We start from the raw sequence: 24,590 nt of genomic DNA, 5'->3' as shown, positions 1-24,590 counted from the left end.
TGTGGCCAAATGCTTTTAATCTCCCCTGTCGATATGCACCAATCTTGGGAATCAAATACTAGACACGTTAGGAGAAGCCAGATGTGTTCCATCCTACTATTAATTAACTCGGGAATAAATTAAATACTGTACTCTTTCCAACGACTGGTCCTACCCTTGGTTTTTGTTTTTTTAATTTATTTATTTGAAAGAGAGAAAGAGAGAGCGAGCACAGGCAGGCAGAGAGGCAGTCAGAGGGGGAGGGGAAGTGGCTCCCCGCCGAGCAGAGAGCCCGATGCGGGGCTCGATTCCAGGACCCTGAGATCATGACCTGAGCCGAAGGCAGCTGCCCAACCGACTGAGCCACCCAGGCGCCCCGGTCCTGCCCTTTGTAACCGGCTTCTCTCTACTGCAGGATTTGGTCGTCCGCATTGTCTTTATTCTCGGCAACCTGACGGCGAAAAATAACCAGGCTCGCGAACAGTTTTCCAAAGAGAGGGGGAGCATCCCGACCCTGCTGGCGTTGTTCCATGCATTCTACAAACTGGACCTGTGTGCGGAGAAGCCGATGGCGGGAGCCGAGCAGCCCCAGACGCCCAGGCCGCGGGCCCAGGCGGAGGACGTGCTCATCAAGCTGACCCGGGTGCTCGCCAACTTAGCCATCCACCCTGGCATCGGCCCTGCGCTGGCCGCCAACCCGCACGCCGTGGGCCTGCTGCTCACCACGCTGGGTAAGGCCCGCTACGCTGGCCGCTGCCTGCAGGGGACGCAGTCACGTGCCCCCACCCACCCCCGGGCGCGGCGACGGTTTCAGCGGCGCGACCGGCTCGCTTGAATGAGCCTTCTTAGCTGCAGGTGGGAAAATTCCTCTTCTGCTCAGAACTGCCTCCAAAGTAACCCAGGTTAATATATATATATAATATATACACACACATATATAAAATATATATAAAATATATATATAAATATACACACACATACACACACACATATGTATATATGTATGTGTATGTATATATATGTATTAAATATGTTCTAAATATATATATTTAAAATTTAAATTCCACATTAAAAATACATAAAAATATATTTTATCATGCATATATATATCCGAAAAGAAAAGAAAAAAATGTCACTAAAATCCACTGAAGTGTACACCTTGAAAAGGGTTTATTTTATGGTATGTGAATTTTGTCACAATTTTAAAAAAGAAGGTACCAATCAAATTGCCAAAAATTGGCTAAACTAAGCACAAATAGTTTAAAATCCTTCATTTTTCCTAGGTTACTCCACGGGATGAGAGTGTATCTTTTTCTTAGATTTTTACAGTACCTGTAATTATGGCCCCCAGTCACTCTGGTCCCATTTCTCCCCATTATTTGCCACCGCACTCTTCCATAACAAACTACCACAGGCTGGGTATCTTGACCCAGAGAAATTTGTTTCTTGTGATTCTGGAGCCTGGAAACCCAAGGTGGAGGGGCCCGCCGGTGGGGTCTGGGTTGAGAGCTGGGTAGACAGCTGACTTCTCACCAGGTCATCACGTGTGGTTCCTCGGAGCGTGGCCCCAGGGAGAGAGTGGATGATCTCTCTCTCTTTCTCTTCTTCTAAGACCTCAAATCCGGTCCATCAGATAAGGACTCCACCATTAAGACACTTTACCTCCTAAAACCCCTGTCCCCAGTTGCAATGGCATTGGAGATTAGGGCTTCCACATATGAATTTGGGGGAGGGGACACAATTCAGTCAATAATATTCTGCTCCTGCCCCCCCTGAATTCATGTCCTTTTCACACACAAGACACATTTATTCCATTTCAATAACTTCAAAAGTTTTAATTCATTCCAGCATCAACTCTAAAATCTAAGGATCAACATCTCATTTAAATATCATCTAAATCAGATATTGTGAGACTCAAGATACGGTACATCCTGAGGAAGAATTCCTCTCCTGTGAACCTGTGAAACCAGACATGTTACATGCTTCCGAAATACAGGGTTGGGCAGGCCTAGGATAAACATTCCCATTCCAAAGGGAGAAACAGGGAAAAAGGAAAAGATTGCAGTTCCCAGGCAAGTCTGCAAACTAGCCAGGTGAATGCCATCGTAGTTTAAGACCTGAAAGCCATCCTCTTTGGTTCAGTGCTCTGCCTTCCAGAACCCCTGGGGCGGGGGTCTGACTTCCACATCTGTCTGTCCAGGTACCGGGGCTCTGCAGGCTGGTCTCGTTCTCAAGGCTTCAGGGTGAGGGTGTCTGGCCTGTTGAACCCGAGGCAAGGGCCCTGGTTGTGATCTCTCACCTTTGGGGTCATTTCCACTCTTCCAGAAGAATAGTACCCACTCACAGCCCAATAGCTCCTTCGTCCTGTCCTGTCCCCTGCAAAGATAGCCTTCCTATCTCAGAGCCTTTCTGTTCCAACTGGCAGTGTTTCTGCCCACAGAACCCCAGAAGCTCTGTACTGATTGATATTCCAAACGCACATTTGTTTCCCTCTAGCACATGCTTTTACACTTTTTGCCATAGGGATAGACTGAAAATCTTCCAGATCTTCAGGTTCTACTTCTTTTTGCTTAACAATTCTTTCTTCATCTCTCTCTCTCCTCACATTTTACTGTAATGTCAGGAGAAGCCAAGCTGCTCCTCAAATACTTTTGCTTTGAGATCTCAGCTCAGTATCCAGTATCGTTGCTTGCAAGTTCTACCTTTCACAAAACACTAGAACGAAAACATAGTTCAGCCAGTTTTTCGCCACCTTACAGCAACCATCACCTTTCCCACAGTTTCCAGGAACCTGTTCCTCCTTTCCTCAGAACGACCTTATATATCCATATGTCTACCAACATTCTGTTCATGATTACTGTTGTGGTCCCTAAGAAGACGGAAGCTCTCTCCCCCACTCTCCTCTTTTCTTTCTGAGCCCTCACCCGAATTGCCTCTAACATTTCTCATTTCTACCATGCACCTCAGACTCCTCCAGCCTCCCATTATCCCCCAGCTCCAAAGCCACTGCCACGCTTTTAGGTACTTGGTACAGCAGCAGCCCACTTCGTGGTACCAACCCCCATCCCAGTCTGCTACGATGGCCGTAACAAAAGAGTGTAGACTGGGTGACTTCAACAACAGATTTATTTCCTCACACTCTGGAGACCGGAAGTCTGAGATTGGTTGGGCATCATGGCTGGGTTCTGGTGCAGTCTGTCTTCCTGGCTTGAGGATGGCTGCCTTCTGTCTGTGGCCTCACACAGCCTCTGCTGGCATGTGCCCTCGGAGAACATGTGCTCTCTCTCTCTCTTCCTCTTCCTTTTTTATTTTATTTTATTTTATTTTTTTAAAGATTTTATTTATTTATTTGACAGAGATCACAAGTAGGCAGAGAGGTAGGCAGAGAGAGAGGAAGGGAAGCAGGCTCCCTGCTGAGCAGAGAGCCGGATGTGGGGCTCGATCCCAGGACCCTGGGATCATGACCTGAGCCGAAGGCAGAGGCTTTAACCCACTAAGCCACCTAGGCACCCCTTTATTTTTATTTTTATTTTTATTTTTATTTTATTTATTTGTCAGAGAGCACATGCGGTGGTGAGGGGGAGCGGCAGGCAGAGGGAGAAGCAAGCTCCTCACTGAGCAGGGAGCCTGATGCTGGGCTTGATCCCAGGACCCTTAGATCATGATCTAAGCTGAAGGCAGATGCTTAAGCGACTGAGCCATGCAGATGTCCCTCTTCCTCCTCTTATAAAAGCCACTAGGCTTATTGGATAAGGATTCCACCCTTATGACTTCATTTAATCTTCATTAATCTTCATTTAATCTTGTATTTCCAAATACAGTTACGTTAGGGCTTCACCATAAGAACTGGGAGGACATAATTCAGTCTATAGCACCCTTCCACTTTTTAGGCCTTGTCGTTTCCCACAGTCACACCTGCACACCGGTGTGCAGGGAAATTAACTACCACACAGAGGGATCAACTTAGCTACTACTTACCAGGCTCTGATGGATTTTTTTCACTGCAGAAGAAACATTAATACCTGATGAAAATGATGTTTTGGGGTAACCTTTGGACTTGGCCCCCTGCTCTTCATTAAGATCCATTATTGAGTGCTTAGTGCCTAATGAGTCCTATGCTAAAGGAGGTTTATCTTAGTCTGCTCAGGCTCCCGTGTAACAGACCACCACAGACAGGGTGGCTTAAACCACAGACATGTTTTCTCACATCACAGTTCTGGAGGCTGGAAGCCCAAGGTCAAGGTGCCAGCAGGGTTGGCATCTGGCAAGGATGCTCTTTCTGGCTTGTAGATGCTCCTTTCCTCCTCTTCTAAGGGAAGCAGCCCTATTGGACGAGGGCCCCATTCTGATGACTCATTTAACCCTTCATCACCTCCTCGCGGGCCCTCGCCCCAGATTCAACCACCTTGGGGGTGACTTCACACTGGGGCTCCTCCATATGTACTTGGAGAGGAATACCAACTTCAGGGCATAGCAAGGCTTAAAAACACATAGTGTCTGCTCTCCAGGAGCTCTGGGTCTACAGTGGAGACATGGCAGGCATGCGGACAGGAAGCTGATGACAAGCACTGGCCTCCAAGCCGACACAGGATATGTCGAGGACTTGGAGCCCCAGCACTTGTCTCTAGACACCAGTCTCTTCGCAGAAGTCTTTGAAAATCAAAACAAAACAAAACAAAAAATGTTTCTAATAAGGACCAGCCCTTTCAGCAAGCTCCCATATTTAGAGATTTGCTGCCTTAGTGGCCAGCTCCAAATTCTAGACTTTGCTACATCCGAGAGCCAGCTACACAGGGCTCTCTCAAGCCCTCTGGCAGCAAATGCTGGCCCCAGGCAGCTCTACTGGGCACTCAGGAAGAGAGGCAATGGGAAAAACACATGATTGAGTCAGGCATACCCAGATTCAGATGTGGGTTCTGTGAAGCAAGGTATGTAACACCTCTCAGCCTCAGTGGTCTCATATGTAAAATGGACATATTAGGAGGTTGATATGGAATGAATTGCACCCACCACTCCCCAGCTCCAAATATTGAAGCCCTAATCCTCAGTGTGATGGTATTTGGAGATGGAACCTTTGGGAGATAATCAGGTGTAGACAAGGTCATGAAGCCAGGGTGCTTGTGGTGGGATTAGCAGCCTTCTAAGAAGAGACGCCAGAGAGCTTGCTCTGGCTTTCTCTCTACCACGTGAGGGTATGGCAAGACGGTGGCCATCTGCAAGCCAGGAAGGGCTCTCACCGGAACCCAACCACATTGGCAACCACATTGGTGTCCTTCCAACCTCCAGGACTCTGAGAAAAAGAAATTTCTGTTAATTAAGCTTCAAATCAGTGGTATTTTGTTATGGTGGCTGAGCTGAGACAGATGCACCTTTGGAGTATGAATTATTATGGGCTCAAATGCTTACAAGTGCATGTAAAGCATTATTTTTGTGGTGCTATGTGCACGTACAGCCCTTGGTGCTGTTGTGATGGATACCTTGTAGCAAGTCCCTCTTGCCTAGATGCCAGACCCTATACAGAAGGCAGTAACACAGAAGAGCTACCCTTTCTTTTCTTGGACAAGCTAATGAATTCTTCCAAGGCAAGAGAAAAAAATCAGATTCCCGAACACCGCCCAAGGTCTAGTGCCATCAGTCTGGGGGTGGAGGGAACAAGGACTCCTCGATGGCATTTCTACCTCTGCCGGGAGATGAGTGTGGAGCCTGAGTGGAAGGCAGGGACGGAATGACCAAGGGTCTCCTGTGCGGAGTAAGGGTTCAGTCCTTCACTTGTTGTTGCATTCAGCGACTATTTATTGAGCACTCCTGTGTGCCAGAGTCTGCTCTCGCTGCTGGGAAGGCAACAATGAAGAAAACAGACAAATCCCTGGTCTCACATAGCTTCCATCTTAGGACTAGAAGACAAATATTAAACACATAACAGGTCAGATGATTATGTGTGCAATGGAACAGATAAAAGGAGGGTAAGGGAAAAAGATGAATGGATGCCATTTTATAGAGGGAGGTTAAGGAAACTGTGTTCAATAAGACGACATCTAAACAACAACCTGAAGGATGAGGGGAGTGAACCAAGTGGGCACTGGAAACACAGTATATTCTAGACAGAAGGAATAGAGGTGCATAGGTTCAGGCAGGATCATGCTGATAGGTTTAAAAAAAAGAAGGGGGCACCTGGGTGGCTCAGTGGGTTAAAACCTCTGCCTTCGGCTCATGTCATGATCCCAGGGTCCTGAGATCGAGCCCCGTATCGGGCTCTCAGCAGGGAGTCTGCTTCCTCCTCTCTCTCTGCCTGCCTCTCTGCCTACTTGTGATCTATGTCAAATAAATAAATAAAATCTTTTTAAAAAAGGGAGGGGGGTGGGCAAGAAGACCAGTGTGGTGAGGGTTGGAATAGCAAATGAGGCGTCCAATGTCAGAACTAGGGCTGCCTAGGGGCGCCTGGGTGGCTCAGTCTGTTAAGCATCCAACTCTTGATTTCAGCTCAGGTCATGATCTCGGGATCATGAGATCAAGCCCCACGTGGGGCTCCGCTCTGGGCGTGGAGCCTGCTCCAGATCCTTTCTCTTCCTCTCCCTCTGTGCTGCGCCTCCCACAAAAAAAGGAACTGGGGCTGCCCAGGTAGGGTCTGAGGCTCAGGTAGGACAAGTGGTGTTAGCTGACTATTAAAGGATCGTGATAAGGATAGACTCAGGCAGGAAAGTGGGAGAGGAGAAGCCAGGTAAGAGGTGAAGGATGGGCTAGGTGGTAGCAGAGGAGGCGAGAAGCGATCAGATTCTGTGTGTTTGGAGGACAGGACGATTAGGAGTTATGAACAGATTATGCCCTAAGGGTCATTCTGCTGAGAGGTGGAGGTGTGAGGAACAGACTCGCAGGGTAGAGCCCCCAGGAAAGCTCAGAACAGTGCAAGTCAATGGGGATAAGACACAGATCAGTGGGGGTGAGACACAGCTCAGCTTGTCCATGTGTTGGCACGTTCATTTGACTATAACCACAGAGCCTAGGTCAGCCTAATTTTTCCAGATGCCCTGACTGGAGGGATTGAGCTTAGAGTGTTCTAGAACCTGGTCAGGAGTGGTCCCCTGTGTTTGGTGCATTTCCCTGCAAGAAGAGTCCTGGGAAGTAAAGCAGTAAGCAAAGCCCCTGCACAGACCCCATCTGGGACAACAACTTGACCCTGGCATGCTGGGGCAGCTAGGAGGTCATGTTTCTGCCCCTACAGTGAATCTTTCATACCCTTTTCCTAACTTTCTTCCAGAATACAAGTCAATTGAGGATTGTGAGGAGCTGGTGATCAATACTACAGCCACAATCAACAACTTATCTTACTACCAAGTGAAGAATTCTGTAATTCAGGACAAAAAGCTATATATTGCTGAATGTAAGGTTCAGAATTGGGTTCGGGCAGATGCATGGTTGTTTTTAAGATTTTGACTTTTTTAATGAAACACAGAACTGGTGCCCTTCCTATTTTCTGATTTCTTGTACAAATATCAAAGAAACTGATCTGTTTCTAAGAATTCAGAATGTGGGGGAATGTTAGGGTCTTGGTTCTCGCTAAAGTCCCTTATAGTTTGTATTTTATTGTCACTTGAAGATTTTGAGTTATCGGTATTTAGTATGATGCTGATGGCTAATAGCCTTTAAATGAAAAGTTAAATTCAGTGATTTATGTCTCTGGTTCCCAAACCCAGTGCTCATAAAGCTTCTTGTGAGTAATAACATGGATGGAATCTTAGAGGCTGTGCGTGTTTTTGGAAACCTCTCCCAGGACCATGACGTCTGCGATTTCATTGTGCAGAAAAATGGTGAGTTAATGATACTTCAGGTTCATAAACATGTTCTTCTTGCCAATAAACAGCTAAGCAGTGTTCGAGCTTGGGTCATGACAATGTGATACTTGTCTCTGCTCTGGGACAAGTAGTGCTTTACATTCTGTTCCATCCGTGCTGATGGCCTTCAGCTCAGTGTGCCAAGATAGATCTGGGCAGTGTTTCTCCCTGTTCCTCTCTCCCTTGTGAGTGCTCTGAGATGGTGTGTGGACGTGTGTGTGTTTAAGGGAAACAGGTCATCCATAGACATCATTATTGTCCCTGAGAATGGACTCAAGAGACATTCTCCTTCATGTACTAGAACATCCCTAACAGTACAGCTTGTAATTGCAAAAAAAGGAAAGAACTTAAATGTAAATACATTATGATAGTCACACAACAAAAAGTTCTATATCGGGGTACCTGAGTAGCTCAGTCGGTTAAGCATCCAAATCTTGATCTCAGCTCAGGTCTTGACCTCAGGGACGTGAGTTCAAGCCCTGTGTTGAGCTTTACCCTGGGCAGGGGAGTCTACTTAAAATAAGAACGAAAGAAAGTACTACATCAATCAAAATAAATGAACTAGAGATTCACTCAACACAAATTAGCCTCAAACATGTAATACAGGAGTGAAAAAGCCGGTGATAAGAGGGTATATAAAGAATAATACCACTAAATATGTTCTAGAACATACATAACAATCATGAGTATTGTTTATGTAATGTACTTAGTAATGGTATAAGGTACAAATGGCATTTGAAAATGGTAAGACAGAAGTCACCTTTGAAGGGGAAGGGATGCCCAAAGATATCAATTGGATCTATAAAATTCTGTTTCTTAAACTGAGTGGCAGGTATCCAAGATAACCATCCTCTGTATGTCTCAAATATTTCATGTATGAATAATAACTAAAAATTCCCAATTATCCACTATAGCAAATTTAGATAACACAGATATTAGGGGGGAGAAAAAGCAGCAGCAGTAAACTGTCACCCATCATCTCACTCCCCCAGAGAGTATAAACTGTTAATGTTTTGATGTACATTATTTAGACTTTTTTTTTAAAGATTATTTATTTGAGAGAGAGCAAGAGAGAGAGAGAGGCAAGAGCTCGCATGTGCTCGAGTTGGGGGAGGGACAGAGGGATAGAGAGAAGCAGAACTCCCCACTGAGCAGGGAGGTCTAAGAGGGGCTTGGTTCCTGGACACCCCCACCCCCCAATCATGACCTGAGCCAAAGGCTGGGACTCTGAGGATTATGACCTGAGCCGAAGGCAGACGCTTCACCAGCTGAGCCACCCAGGCGCCCCCATTCTTCAGACTCTTAAACACAGGCATAGATGTGTCTGACGATCCCTGGGACCAAAGTCAGAGCAGGATGGCCACCTGTCAGGTGTGGGGGCAAACAGGAGGCAGCAGAACACACACTTTATCCAACCTTGCCCAACCCTTTGCCCGACCCCTGCGGGGGCTGTTAAGACAACAGGATGAGGAGTTCCATTTCCTGGAAGTAAAGGAAAGTGGTTCCCGAAGTTAGGGGGCCTGTCTTGATCTGAGCGGCCCCCCACCCTGGCAGTCCTGCTTTGCTACAGGCTGGTTTCCAGCCCCCGACCAAATGTTCTCTTACAAACCCTGGAAGACTTTAGAGAGGATCTCAACGGGAGCGCCCCCCCCTCCTCCCCTGAGGTTGTGTACTTCAAGAAAATTGCTGGTGACCATTCAAAAGTGCTCTTGAGAAGAATCAGGTGTTAGAGATGAATGTCACCTGTGTGGTTGGACCCAAGATTTTTTTTTCCCCCTTTTCTACCAGAAGGGACAGTATCACTGCCCTGGAGAGGGAGCTGCTGTCTAGGTCAGAGACAGAACTACGTGGGCACCAAGGACTTGGGGGTTGGGGAACAAGTTCTAGATGCAGTGGGTGTTGGTGAACCTGCAGCTGGGCATGGCGAGAAAGCTTTAGGAAGAATGGATTAAATCCCCTAGCAGAGTTTCCAGTTTTGTGAGCCACTCCCCATCTTCCCCTTTTCCTCTTTCCAAAATAAGGCACCGCTGGGAACCCTAAACTTTATTGGTCCGCATTTGTTCTCTGCCCTCCCAGTTCACAAGTTCATGATTGCCCTGCTGGATGCCAAGCATCAGGATATTTGCTTTTCTGCCTGTGGCGTTCTCCTAAATCTCACTGTGGATAAAGAAAAGCGTGCCATCCTAAAAGAAGGAGGTGGCATTAAAAAGTAAGTTTCAAGGCATGGAGTCCTGACTCTCTCACAGTTTCCCCAGGGAGCTTGGGCCCCTCTTGTGCTTCTCTTGGCGTGGAGGTCTTTCAACGTTTGGAACTGCCAAGCTACTACCTAAGAGGGAATTTAGGTTCCCCTGGACCCTTAAAATAATTCAGAAGTTGGTTGTTGCTACTTTGTAGCTGCTTAAATTTGTAGATGTGGAATTTTTAAAACTAATCACTGAATTACATATACATATTAAATAATACAGAATGAGTATCGTCGTTATGCTGAAAATATAAAAGAGATTCTGACCTAATGACTTCTCAATTTGACTTTTCTTAAACTCAGGTTGGTGAATTGTTTAAGACATTTTGGTCCCACCGATTGGCAGCTGGCCTGCTTGGTTTGCAAAACTTTATGGAACTTCAGTGAAAATATCACCAATGCTTCATCGTGTTTTGGAGATGAGGACACCAACACGCTCTTAGTCCTGCTGCCATCATTTTTAGGTAAGACTGTGAGTCTGTGAGTTTTATCAGAGTAAGAATTTTTTTTTTCTGTGACCTGTATGAATAAAGATTGGTATGTGTTTGAGTAGCTGTGTAAATTTGGAGATATCTGGAAGAGGCTGAGTGTTATTTACAGTGGGGACACAAGGACTTTTAACTCCTTGGACACTGTCATGATTTCTGCAGCATTTTCCCTTTTTTTTTTTTTTTTTGCATTTTTTATAGACTGCGTATTTTTTATAGACTGCCTAAATCCAAGATTTCAGCCTAAAGTATTGCTGTTGCTTAAAAATATATAGATGTTTTAATTGAGAAAATAAGGCTAAAAGCTACTCTGAATTGTCATGATTTTAATGTACCTATGCATTTTATTTATTTTTAAACACTTATTTATTTATTTTGAGAGAGAGTGTGTGAGAGAGTGAGCACTGGGGGTCAGGAGGGACAGAGGGAGAGGGAGAAAGAGAATCTTAAGTAGACTCCCCGCTAAGCAGGGAGCCCTCAAAAAGGGCTTGATCTCAAGACCCTGAGATCATGACCTGAGCTGAAACCAAGAGTCTGAAGCTTAATCGACTGAACCACTCAGGTGCCTCAGGATCCATATATTTTAATTAGCAACTATATTAATTATAATGTGGAGGAGCATCTGTGAAACTATTTTGACATTGCAGTGGGGTTCAGACCACTGAAAGGCAAGAAATCCCTGATACAAACTAAACGAAAGAGGATAGTTTCTTAACTTAAAAAAAAAAAAAGTTCTTTAGGAGATTTTTTTTCATCCTGGGTTATGTCTAAAAACAATGATTTGAGTAAGTAAATGAGCATTTTCAATAATCGTTTCCCCCAAACGGAGGCAATGTCCCCACCACTGCCCAGCCACTGTGTGGGATCAGCAAGGCCACGTGGAAAGGCTCAGTGTGACTTAGCAGTCATGGATTCAAATCCTCGTGCTCTCTTATGGTGTGATTTGACAAGAGAATTTCAGGACCTGTCTTTTCATCTCAACTATGGGGACACAGTAATCCCTGCCGCCCTCCAGCCAATAGCGAGCCTCAATTAGGCCTCTGTGCGCATCATGAAAAGACCAGACGACCACAGCTGGACAGTTCTGAGTTTAAAACCTTGCTTTTGGCCCTTCTAAGTTGTTGGTGTTGGGCTTAACCTCCCTACATGTATCTTTTCTCATCGCTAAGCTAGGGACAATTGATGGACACTTTGCAGAGTTATTAGAATGGTGAGAGGAGACGTGTGCAGAGAGCCTGGTACAGTTGGACTCAAGGGTTTATAAATTCCAAGTGTTGTAACAAAGTTACTAAACAGGAACTCAGAACCAGAGGTTACCTGAAAGACTGGGGACGGCTGAGCTGATGTGAAATTTGCTTTTTTGCGGTAAAAATAATCTTGCATGTGTAGGAGTAAGAAAAAAATGAGCATGGCTTTAAATGATTGAGGTTCACAGGGTGCTCTGTGAACGTGGGGCTTTCCCAGGTTGCCAGGAGCAGAGGGCTGTGCTCAACTTGCCTTAATTCGGTTCTCAAGTGTGGTAGAACATTGGAATCAAATGTGGAATTTAAAAAACACACACTTGTCCTGACCCCATCCCCAGAAATTCTGACTTAGGAACTCTGGGGTGAGGCTTGTTATCTGCATTTTTTGCAAAGTTCCACAGGTGAATTTGCTCCGAGGCCAAGCTTGAGAACCCTTACCCTGGTTAATGAAGGACTTTCAGGGAAGGGTGCACCTTGCCCAAAGCCTGCTGGAGAGGCACTGGAAGGATGTTCTGGATGAAGCCAGAGTCCCTGACTGACCCCTTCAGTAGCAGGCCAACATTTCTCCACCAAGCTGGAGATGCCACTCTGCTCTGTTTCTGCTGTTATGCAAAAGTTCCTGTAGGCTCCCACTTGGTCCTGGCTTCAACTAGGTCAAGGCTGCTGCTTGCTACCGTCAGCGTGAGTCTCCTCTGCTCTTGGCTCACTCTTTGTCTCCCATTTCTGGGAAGAGGTGTGATTGGTTCTGTGCATCATTCCCTTGGGTTTAGGCCCTTCCGGGTTTAGCCGCCTCTATCAGAGACTATCTCTGGCTTGGTTTGGCACTTAGGTCGGGGCTGTTGACTATAAATAGCAAAATCGCTAGGCCATGGGACACAAAGGCCCCTTTGAAGAGGTATGGGCATGACCAGCTCCTCAGCAGGTACAGAACCTGGCAGGCGCTTCTTTCTAGTAGGCCTAGTGTCTGCTCCCCCCTCCCTCAACCTTCCCTTAGAACCGGGTTGGGCCTCTCCTTGTGCTTCCCCAGCCTCTGAGCCTTTGCGGGTGCCGTAACCCTTACCTGCTTAACCATGTGCTGTCTGTCCAGACTGACCCTTCCCGAATCCCTTTTCAAGCCCATGGCCTGGTCCTAGGAAATCTGTACTTCTTCAATAGCAATATGAACCGTGTAACTTCTCCTGTATTATTATTTTGTAACTTTTATCTTGTTTCCCCGATCCATTTGAGCAACTTTGGGGAAAGGATATTACCTCCTACGAAAGAGGTCCTTGATAGATGTCTGTGGACTAGCTAACTTTCTAAATCCCCTACTGCCAGCCACCCCCCCCTCCTGCCAGCCCCTGGGAGGGGACTGTGGCTGGATAACAGAAATAAAGCCAGTTGATCAGGGATCGGAGTAACCGGCACCACGTGTCATAGAATCCTCACCAGATCGCCAGGCCCTCCTTATAAAGCCTAAGGACTGGGCTCCTTCCTGCTTTCTCCCCCAACAGACCCTCACTTCCGACAAGGCTGTAGCTGTGTCTGACCAGCTGGGCAGCAGCAAGTCCTGCAGATGGGGGGTGAGAGTAGGCTTGAGTTTCAGTTCCTTCCCAAAGATGGCTGAAAAGCCGGCCATTTTGAAAACAGGACAAACCGTTACATCACTGAGCCCCATGCCAAAGTGTGAGCACTGTTTTTAGAAATGATGACAAGATAATCAATATAGAAATGTAAGTCATCAGCTTTTTCTTGATGGGTGACTGAGGGGGGAAAAAGGAGAAACTGATGGTCCTCAGCACGGTTGGGGCACGGGGATGTTGATGTTGTTTTTGGAAAGTGGCTTAAAAAGTATGTTGTCTAAAACTTTCTGATGGATTGCGGCCACTTCTTACGAACTCATCAGTAGTGTCTTTATCTTGAAGTTCTTAAGTGACGTACCCTGGCGTGCTGGTCTACCCCGGGTTGTTTTCCTCGGAGCTGGTCATGTGTGTGTGTGTGGGGGGGTGCGGTTTATTGTGAATGTAAAGGACACAGGTTGCATTTTGTTCATTATGAGGTATATACCACTTAGCACCTGGATTACAGGACAAGAGGTAGAGTGGGGCCCAGTGTTCAAGTTGAAGGATCACCTTAAAGGGGCTCCTGGCTGGCTCAGTCGAGTGGAGCATCCAACTCTTGATCTTGTGGTTGTGAGTTTGAGCCCCACACTGGGTATAGAGAATACTTAAAAAAATAAATTTCTAAAAATACAAGAAAAAAGAAAAAAAGGATCACATTAACAAGCCCACGCCAAACAGCATGCACCATGAGGGCTATGCCTTATAATAGGGCAATAATTAACCCTCAGTAGCTACCTTGTGCTGAGCCCCAGCTGGAAGATCGTGCAGTGAGTAGGAGAAGCTTTTATTGGTGGTGCAGGATACGTAAGCGATAATTGGGACTGTGCTATAACGATCACTGAGAAACTTATTGTTTTGACTTCCTTACCCCTTTGTAAACCTTTCAAACACCTTGACTCAAATCCTAGTATTAGAAGTATGCGGTACACGAAGAAAGCTTAAGAATGATTGGTTATCTAAACCCGTGCTCTTCACATTGTGTCCAGCATCTTTAAAAAATGAAGTCGCAAAGAAAGAAAATACCAGAATCTATCCCATGTAGCAAAGCAAAGTATTTTACGGTGAAACTGTTGTTATTTGTACATAAGTTGGTAAGTCACCACGTACAGTCATGACCTGTGTACTTTTTAGGTCCCAGGCCAGAGTTTGAGAATCACAGATCTCAACTGTTCTTGAATTCATCTCTGCCATTCTTGGGGGTAAAGTTCCAAAATTTAATAGCAAGCATCATAGGGCACTGTTTTTTTGTTTTGTTTTGTTTTTGTTTTTTGGGGTTTTTTTAAAAAGATTTATTTATTTATTCGAGAGTGAGAGCATGAGAGGGGGAAGGTCAGAGGGAGAAGCAGACTCCCTGCTGAGCAGGGAGCCCGATGCGGGACTCGATCTCGGGACTCCAGGACCATGACCTGAGCCAAAGATAGCTGCCTCATCAACTGAGCCACCCAGGCGTTCTGTCATAGGGCACTTTTTTTTAGGTATTTGCTGTATTTCCTTTCAAACTGCAGACTGCCTTCCTCTTACCCGTAGCTCTTTGGCCCCTTTTGTTATCTTGTTTTAACTCATTTTACAAATTAATAGGGTTTGAATGTGGATTAACTAATCCGAGGCCAAACCTCAAGAAAAATAACAGTCTTGACCTAAGATGGAAAAAAGCCCCAAAACACCCAAATCGAGGTTTACTAAACCTACTAACCCTAACCAAAGCCCCAGCAGAGAAGGGAACTGCCCGGTGCTTGGGCAGCCGCTGGCCCTGAGCCTCTTGAATAAGAGATTTCATGGTCTAATAGCAGTCTGCTCAGAAAGCCTGGAAAAGAGCGAGCCAGGAGATGTTCTAGAAGTCCAAAACTGCCATGTCTCTCAGGCTCCTCTTGGCTGGAAGGAGCCCGGTGGGAAGGGCTTCGAAGGCATCAAACTCCGGTTTCTTTCTCTTCTCCGGGCCCTGGTTGGCGTGTGGCTGGGGAGATCCGGGCCTCTGTGGAGCACCTTGTGGGACTGTTTATGTCTGTGCAGAACTTATCTCAGTGCTGCAGAGCTGGCCTCTTGTTCAGAGGACAGGAGGGGAGGGGACAAATGGGGATTCAGGTCCCCTTATCTTACTCTGAGGGCCGATGCTAACACCAACCACGCCACAGTACACGGGGTCAAGGAAAACATCCAGTGCAGAAATTTGATGTCAACAGTAATGAAGCATTTTATAATGGATTTTCATTGGCCCCGTGGGAAAAAAGTCTGCTGGTTATGTAAGAAGCACTGATTGTGGTCACTTTCAGGCTTAGTGGTTCTCACTCGCAAAGTCGGCTGCGGCCACAGACCTCGGAAGTAGAAGCACCAATCTTCTGACCTGCAGGCCCGGGCATTTTCCTAAAATCCTTCCCTTGGGGTGTGAAGCCGAATAAAAACAAGTAAACATGTTGTGGCCAGTTGGCACGGAAACCTTTGTGGCCACTTATCTTCCTATTTGGGTTGGATATACTTACGGCGTTGGCAGAACTCAGGGTGCCCTTGGACTAAGAAGCAAATTAAGGTTGTAATTTTGCTTTTTTTTTTTTTTTAACTAATGCTTTTTGCATTATACATAGAGTGACTTGGGATTCTAATACTCCCTGGGATTCTCAAAGTCTCCTACTCTTCGCCGTTACTGGCAAGGGCATGGGGGATTCCCTTTCAGTACAACACACTGGGGCTACTTCGAAGCCGCAACCTTGATTTTCAAGTCAAGTTTACAGCATCAAATTCAACTGTGCTACTTTCCCAAAAGATTTCCTGACTCCTTTTATATCTGTGGATCGCTAAAGTAATTAACTTTTCTAATGCCCGGATAAAGAAGGAACTATTAATATTTTGCCTCTTCTGAGAAATTGTGATCTGACTTTTGGATATGCCCTTACATCAAAACACTTAGGGATTAGTCAAAATAAGAGCTCAATTCAATCTAGGCTTTTTTTCTTTTGAGAGGATTATTGTCCTTTTTATTAAGAGATTACGAATATTTTAAAATAAGTATAGTTCAAAGTGCCAAAGAGAGTAAAGAACTCCTTCTTTTAAAAAAAATTTTTGGGGGCGGGAGGGACGCCCGGGTGGCTCAGTTTGTTAAGTGGCTGCCTTCTGCTCAAGTTATGATCCCAGGATTCTGGGATCGAGTCCCGCATCCAGCTCCTGGCTCACCAAAGAGCCCGCCTCTCCCTCTCCTTCTGCCTGCTGCTCTCCCTGCTTGTACTCTCTCTCTCTCTCTCTCTCTCTCTGTGTCAAATGAATAAATAAAATCTTTAAAACAAAACAAAACCATTTTAACCCCCCAAATCATATCTGTGTCGTCTTGGAATCAGAGATGACCCAGGATGAGTTTAACATAGGCCAACAAAAATTAAACTTTCCCCAGTAGGGTGACACTTTCAAATAATCGCCGTAATTTTAATTTTTCTGATACAGATGAAGAACTAGCACTGGACGGCAGTTTTGACCAAGACCTAAAAAACTATCACAAACTCCAGTGGGAAACAGAATTCAAACCTGTGGCACAGCAGCTTCTAAACCGAATTCAGAGTCATCACACCTTCCTGGAACCCCTGTCTATTCCTTCTTTCTAACATGACGCAGCTTCACAGAAACAGGAAGTCAGGTCTCCTTCATTCTTAAGCAGTGGTAACAAGCACAAACATTTGTTTCTTGGTATTGACAAATACTGAAAGTTTTTCAGATACTGATTAGGGAGTAGTCTAAGGTTTTTAGAAGAAAGAAGCAATTTTTTTTCTCATTAGGTATTATGGAAAAATGAATATAAATGTACTTTCTGCTATGAGAAATGTAAGATGAAAATATATCCATGGGTTTTCTAAGTAAATGACTTTTTCTTCTGTTCTCTAGTCAGTACTTCAGTTCTAATCTTAAAATCCCGACTGAACAATTCTTGAAGTGTTTATCTGTTCTGTAGTTAAGTGAGCTGTGTGATGAAATTAGATTTTTGTATATAGGAGGAATGGTGGTCAATGCTATGAGGAACACATTCCTACATAAACATCCGTACTAATTCTTGTATCCTCTAAGAATAACTTTCTGGTTATGACTAGTATTTTTCTGGTTCTCCAATTAAGAGCAAGAGTAAGCCAGAACATTTAGAAAAGACTTCTTTGGGCAATAAATAAATAAGTAAATAAGTAAAATAGATGGAAAAGGGAGTATTTTAGCTCTTTCTTCTCACTTGAAATAAAATGACTAGACCAGACAGTCCTAATTGTAAATTTCTGGGACTAAGAGGTGATGTAATGTCCTATAAAAGGGACTAGGCTCAGGCATATGGCAGAGCTCAGTTTGAATCCTAGCTATCTCCTGCTTTGGCCTTGGACAAGCAGCTTAATTTCTTTAGCTTCAACTGTAAAATAAGAATACTTGATTATAGTTCAGTTTGGAAAAAAAACATTAAATGGGCAAATTGCCTAGTACAGTGTCTGATGTGGTTAGAGGTACCCAATAAATGATAACATTAGGATGGTAATTAGTTTATTAGTCTGCCATTCTTTGCAGGGTAAGTTTGGCCTTTGAATGAATGACAAAAGCCAAAGAAACTGAGATGGCCATTATCCTATATTAGCCAAGTGAGGATTTGGAAATAAAAGGAGATGTACTACTCTGCTTGGAGAAAAGCTATTATTAATGGCTCCTCACCTTACAAAATGCCAAAACTAATGGGAAGAAAGCAGATACCCCAGATCGAAGCCCGGAATGGCTTTCAAAGGCCATTAGAAAATACCTAAATTTCCAGGAAGAAATAAACTTTCCTAGGGCCCTTCTAATCTGGGGCTTGTCTCTGACAAGGGCTCAGCACAATCCCATGGGGCCATGCCTTATTGTAGAGTGTGATGGGCTCATCTCTCAAAACCATTTAAGGATCTAAGTCTTTAAAATTTTTTTTTAAATTTTTTATCTATATCAGATTATATATTCTACTTTCAATGAAAAAGATTAAACTATTTCCCTTGCTAACATGGCCCCCTCAGTATTTATAACTAATCTAATAACTCATGGTGGAATACCACTATATAACTCAACATATAAACTCCTCACCTTCAGACTCATATGCAAGCTGGACCTCTTGGAGTCAGCTATCTGCCTCCCCCACCTTTAAAGATTTTATTTTTTAAGTGATCTCTACATTGAACATGCGGCTTGAACTCACAACCCCAGGATCAGGAGTTGTATGTTATACTGACTGAGCCAACCAGGCACCCCTGCCTTTTTAAAAAAGGGTTAAAGAACACATAACATAAAATTGACCATACTATTTTCAAGTGTACAGTTCAGCTGTGTTAGGTATAGTCACATTGCTCTGCAATAGAACTCTAGAATTTTTTCATCTTGCAAAACTAAAACTCTATATCTGTTTAAAAAAAAAAAAATCCCCATATCCTCTCCCCCCACCCGAGCTCCTAGCAACCACCATTCTACTTTAATTCTATGAATTTGATTAGTTCAGATACCTCCTGTAAGTGGAATTTGTCTCTCTGTACTAGCTTATTTCACTTAGTGTAGTGTCCTCCAAGTCTGTCCGTGTTGAAGCATGAGACCGGATGTTCTTCCTTTTTAAAGCTGAATAATATTTCCTTGTATGTACATCTCATATTTTGTTTATCTATTCATCGATCAATGGGTGTTTGGGTTGCTTCTGCCTCATGGTTATTGTGAATCATGCTGCCTTGAACATGGCATGTAAAATTCTTTGAGATCCTGCTTTGAATTCTTTTGGGTATACATCCGGAAGTGGAACTAGTGGATCATATAGTGGTTCTATTTTTAATTTGGGGGGGGGAATATCTATACTGTTTCCCATGGAGACTGCACTGTCTTAATTACCACCAGCAGTGCACAAAGATTTGAATTTTTTCACATCTTTGCCAACACCTGTTATTTATGTTTTTTATAGTACTCATCATAAGAGGCGTAAAGTGGTATTTCATTGAGGTTTTGATTTACATTTCTCTAACAATTAGTGATGCTGAATATCTTTTCATATGTTTGTTGACTGTTTGTGTGTCATCCCTGGATTAATGTCCACTCAAGTCCTTTGCCCATTTCTCAGTTTGGTCTGAGTTTTTTATTGTTGAGTTGAAGGAGTTCTTTATATATTCAGGGAATTAACCCCTTATCAGGTAGGTATGTAATTTGCAAATATTTCCTCCCATTCCATAGGTTGCCTTTTCATTCTGTTGATTGCGTCCTTCCATGCACAGAAGGCTTTTTTTTTTTTTTTAAGTAATCTCTATGCCCAACATGGGGCTCGAACTCACCACCCAGAAATCAAGAGTTGCATGTTCTACCGACTGAGCTAGCCAGCCCCCCACGGATGCACAGAAGTTTTGGAGTTTGATGTCATTCTGTCTGTCTATTTTTTTTTTTTAACCTTTGCTTTTGGTGCTATATCCAATAAAGCATTGACAAATCCAATGTCTTGAGGCTTTTCCTGTGTTTCCTCCTAGGAATTTTATAGTTTCAGTTCCTACATTTAGGTCCTTAATCCATTTTAGTTTATTTTTGTATATGATATAAGGCAAGAGTCTAACTTCATTCTTTTGCATGTGGATATCTAGTTTTCCCAGCATCATTTGTTGAAGTGCAATTACTTCCTCATTGAACATTCCTGGCACCCTTGTCCATCATTTGGCTATTTGCATGAAGGTTCATTTCTGGGCTTTCTGTTCTATTCCAGTGCTCCATATGTCTGTCTTTTTTTTTTTTTTTTTCTATATGTATGTCTTTATGTCAGTACCACACTGTTTCAATTACTGTAGCATTGTAATATGTTTTGAAATCAGGCCATGTGAGACCTCCATCATTTTTTTTTTAATGGAAGTATAGTTGACCTACAATATTATGTTAGTTTCAGGTGTACAACATAATGATTCAGCAATCTGCATTATGAGATGCTCACCAAAGGAAGTTATCATCTGTCACCATACAAAGTTATAACACTATTGACTATATTTCCTAATGCTGTACTTTTCATTCCCATGACTTCTTTAGAACAAGTTTGTACCTCTTAATCCCCCTTTTTAAAAGATGTGTTTATTAGAGAGAGAGCACGTGTATGTGAGTGGGGAGGGGCAGAGAAGGAGAGGGAGAGGAAGAGAATTTTAAGACTGTGCTGAGCATGGAGCCTGACACGGGGCTTGATCCCACAATCCTGAGATCATGACCTGAACCGAAACCAAGAGTTGGTACACTTAACCAACCAAGCTACCTAGACACCCCCCTCTTAATCCCTTTCATCTGTCTTGCTCATCCCCACCCCCATGCCCTCAACTCTGGCAAGTACCAGATTATTCTCTGTATTTTTTAGTCTCCTTCTGTTTTTTTTTATTTGTTTATTTATTTGTTTTTAAGATTCCATGTATAAGTGAAATCATGCAGTATTTGTCTTTCTCTGATTTATTTCACTTAGCATACTACCCTGTAGGTCCATCCATGTTGTTGCAAATGGCAAGATTTCATTTTTTATTGCTGCATAATATTCCATTATGTGCATGTATACCACAAATTCTTCATCCATTCATCTCTCAGTGGATGCTTACGTTGCTTCCATAACTTGGCTATTGTGAAAAATGCTACAATGAGCATAAGGGTGCATATCTCTTTTCAAATTAGGGTTTTCCATTTCTTTGAGTAAATTCCAGTAGTGGAATTACTTGATTATATAGCATTTCTATTTTAAAATTTTTAAGGAACCTGCATACTGCTTTCCATAGTGGCTTCACCAACAGTGATTACACACCAACAGTGCAGGAGGGTTTCCTTTTCTCCCCATCTTTGCCAACACTTGTTAGTTCTTGTCCTTTTGATAGTAGCAGTTCTGAGTGGTGTGAGGTGATCTCTCATTGTGGTTTTGATTTGCATTTCCCTGATTAGTAATGTTGAGAATCTTTTCATGTCTCTGTATGTCCATTCTTTGGGAAGATGTCTATTCAGGTCTTCTGCCCATTTTTAAATTAGATTCTTTGGGGTTTTTTGGTGTTGAGTTGAGTGAGTTCTTTAACTCCATATTGGACATATCATTTGCAAGTAGCTTCCCCAGTCAGTAGGTCGACTTTTCATTTTGTGCACTGTTGCCTTCACTGTGCAAAAGATTTTCAGTTTGACATAGTCCAAAAGTTTATTTTTGCTTTTGTTTCTCTTGCCTGAAGAGACTGATCCAAAAAATGTTTCTAAGACTGATGTCCATGAGTTCGCTGCCTATATTTTCTTTTAGGAGTTTTATGGTCCCAGATCTTACATTTAGGTCTTTAATCCATCTTATTTTTTCTGTATGGTATAAGAAAATGATCCAGTTTCATTCTTTTGCATGTTGCTGTCCAGTTTTCCCAACACCATTTATTGAAGAGACTGTTCTTTCCCCATTGTATATTCTTGCCTCCTTTGTCATAGATGAATTGACCATTTAAGTGTGAGCTGATTTCTGGGTTCTCTCTTCTTCTCTGTTGATCTATGTGTCTGTTTTTGTGCCAGAAACATACTGTTCTGATTACTTTGTAGTGTAGTTTGAATCTGAGGTTGTGGTATTTTTAGCTTTGTTCTTCACAAGATTGATTTGGCTATTTGGGATCTTTTGTGGTTCCATACAGTTTTCAGATTATTTCTTCTAGGTGTGTGAAAATACTAATGGTATTTTGATAGAAATTGCACTGAATATGTAGATTACTTTGGGTAGCATGGGTCTTTTAATAATATTTTCCTATTCATGAGCATGGTATATTTTTCCATTTATTTGTATTGCCTTCAATTTTTTTCATCTATGTCTTACAGTTTTCAAAGTACATATCTTTTGCCTAGGTATTTTATTCTTTTTGATGCAATTGTAAATAGGATTATTTTCTTAATTTTTCTTTCTGCTAGTTATTAGTGTATAGAAATGCAATAGATTTTTGCATATTAATTTTGTATCTTGAAATTTTACTGAACTTATTTATTAGTTCTAAAAGGTTTTTGGTGTTGTCTTTAGGATTTTCTATATATGGTATCCCGTCATCTGCAAATAGTGATAGTTTTACCAATCTTACCTTACAATGGGGGTGCCTTTTATTTGTTGTCTGACTGCTGTGGCTATGACTTCCAGTAGTATATTGATTGAAAGTGGTGAAATTGAAAATCCTTGTTCCTGATCTGAGAGGAAAAGATTTCCATTTTTCATCTTTGAGTAACTTAGCTGTGGGTCTCATATATGGCCTTCATTATCTTGAGGTATGTTCCCTCTACACCCTCTTTGTTGAGAGTTTTTGATCATGAACAGTTTTGTCAAATGTTTTTTATCCTTTGTTTTCTTAATGTGATGTATCATGTTGATTTGCTGATAGATATTGAATAACCTTGCATCCCTGAGATAAATTCCACTTGATGGTGATAAGTAACCCTTTAAATGTATTTTTGAATTCAGTTCACTAAGATTTTGCTGAAGATTTTTGCATCTATGTTCATCAGAGATAATTGGTCTGTAATTTTCTTTTTTTGTGGTGTAATTGTCTGGTTTTGGTATCAGAGTAATGCTGGCCTTATAGAATGAATCTGAAGCATTCTTTCTTTTATTTTTTGGAATAGTTTGAGGATAGGTATTAGCCACCTTTAAATGTTTGGTAGAATTCAGCTGTGAAGCCATTTGGTTCTGGACTTCTTTTTGTTGGGGGTTATTTATTACTGACTAGTAACTAGTAATCAGTTTGATCAAATTATCTATTTCTCCTTGATTCTGTCTTGGAATATTGCATTTCCAGGAATTTATCCATGTCTACTAGTTTGTGCAGTCTCTTGGCCTATAGTTTTTCATAATAGTCTCTAATTATCCTTTGTATTTCTGTGGTGTCAGTTGTAAATTCTCTTTTTTTCTGATTTTAGTTTTGAGTCCTCTCATTTTTTTTTTTAAAGATTTCACTTATTTATTTGACAGACAGAGATCACAAGTAGGCAGAGAGGCAGGCAGAGAGAGAGAGAGGGGGGAAGCAGGCTCCCTACTGAGCAGGGAGCCTGATGTGGGGGTCGATCCCAGGACTCTGAGATCATGACCTGAGCCAAAGGCAGAGGCTTAACCCACTGAGCCACCCAGGTGCCCAAAGTCCTCTCATTTTTAACTGATGAGTCTGGCTAAAGGTTTATCAATTTTGTTTATCTTTTCAAAGAATCAGCTCTTAGTTTAATTGATATTTTCTATATTTTAAAGTCTCTACCTATTTCCACTCTGATCTTTATTATTTCCTTCCTTCTATTAACTTTGAGCTCTGTTCTTTTTCTAATTCCTTTAGGTGTGTGGTTAGATGGCTTATTTGAAGTTTTTCTTGTTTCTTGAGGTAGGCCTGAATTGCTATACACTTCTCTCTTAGAAATGCTCTTGGTGCATCCCAAAGATTTTGACCCATTGTTTCCCATTTTTATTTGTCTCCAGGTATTTTTTTAGTTTCCTTTTGATTTCTTCATTGACACACTGGTTGGTTAGTAGCCCGTTTATCCTCACCTTATATCTGTGTTTTCCAGTTTTTTTTTTTTTCTTTCCTTGTAACTGATTTCTAGTTTCATAATGTTATGGTCAGAAAAGATGCTCGATAGCATTTTATTTAATTAATTAATTTATTTATTTAAAAGATTTCATTTATTTATTTGACAGAGAGAGATCACAAGTAGGCAGAGAGGCAGGCAGAGAGAGAGGGGGAAGCAGTCTTCCCGCTGAGCAGAGAGTCCGATGTGGGGCTTGATCCCAGGACCCCGAGATCATGACCTGAGCCGAAGGCAGAGGCTTAACCCACTGAGCCACCCAGGTGCCCCACTCGATAGCATTTTAATGTTAAATTTACTGAGACTTGTTTTGTGGCCTAATATGTGATCTGTCTTGGAGAATGTTCCATGTGGGCTTGAACAGAATGTATATTCTGAATTTGGATGGAATGTTGTGTATGTATCTGTTACATTGTTCTGGTCTGTGTCATTCAAAGCCACGGTTTCCTTACTGACTTTTCTGTCTGGATCATCTATCTATTGATGTAAATAGAGCACGAAAGTCCCCTACTGTTATTGTTGTATTGTTGTCAGTTTCTTTCTTTATATCTGTTAATATCTGCTTTATATATTTATGTGCTTTAGATATTTACAGTTGTTTAGATATGTTACAATTGCATAGATATTTAAATTGTTATATCTTCCTATTAGATTGATCCCTTCATCATACTGTAATGCCCTTC

General features: G+C 42.8%; 1 protein-coding gene across 1 annotated transcript in view; it reads left to right on the top strand.

Moving 5' to 3' along the window:
- The window catches only part of LOC111158300 (armadillo repeat containing 2), a 108,457-nt gene extending 91,379 nt beyond the window's left edge, over positions 1-17,078 (top strand). The window contains exons 13-18 of the mRNA XM_022520247.1: positions 395-710; positions 7,235-7,357; positions 7,671-7,784; positions 9,885-10,017; positions 10,354-10,514; positions 16,813-17,078. Coding sequence (XP_022375955.1) covers positions 395-710; positions 7,235-7,357; positions 7,671-7,784; positions 9,885-10,017; positions 10,354-10,514; positions 16,813-16,970 — 1,005 coding nt within the window. The 3' untranslated portion in view covers positions 16,971-17,078. The remainder of the gene's footprint in view (positions 1-394; positions 711-7,234; positions 7,358-7,670; positions 7,785-9,884; positions 10,018-10,353; positions 10,515-16,812) is intronic.
- The last annotated feature ends 7,512 nt before the right edge of the window (positions 17,079-24,590 follow it).

The sequence above is a fragment of the Enhydra lutris genome, unplaced genomic scaffold (assembly GCF_002288905.1).
Source record: "Enhydra lutris kenyoni isolate GAN:26980312 unplaced genomic scaffold, ASM228890v2 scaffoldscaffold58, whole genome shotgun sequence".
In the NCBI taxonomy this organism is placed as follows: Eukaryota; Metazoa; Chordata; class Mammalia; order Carnivora; family Mustelidae; genus Enhydra; species Enhydra lutris.
Note: the sequence above shows the minus strand (reverse complement) of the source record. Positions and strands in the feature narration are given on the sequence as shown.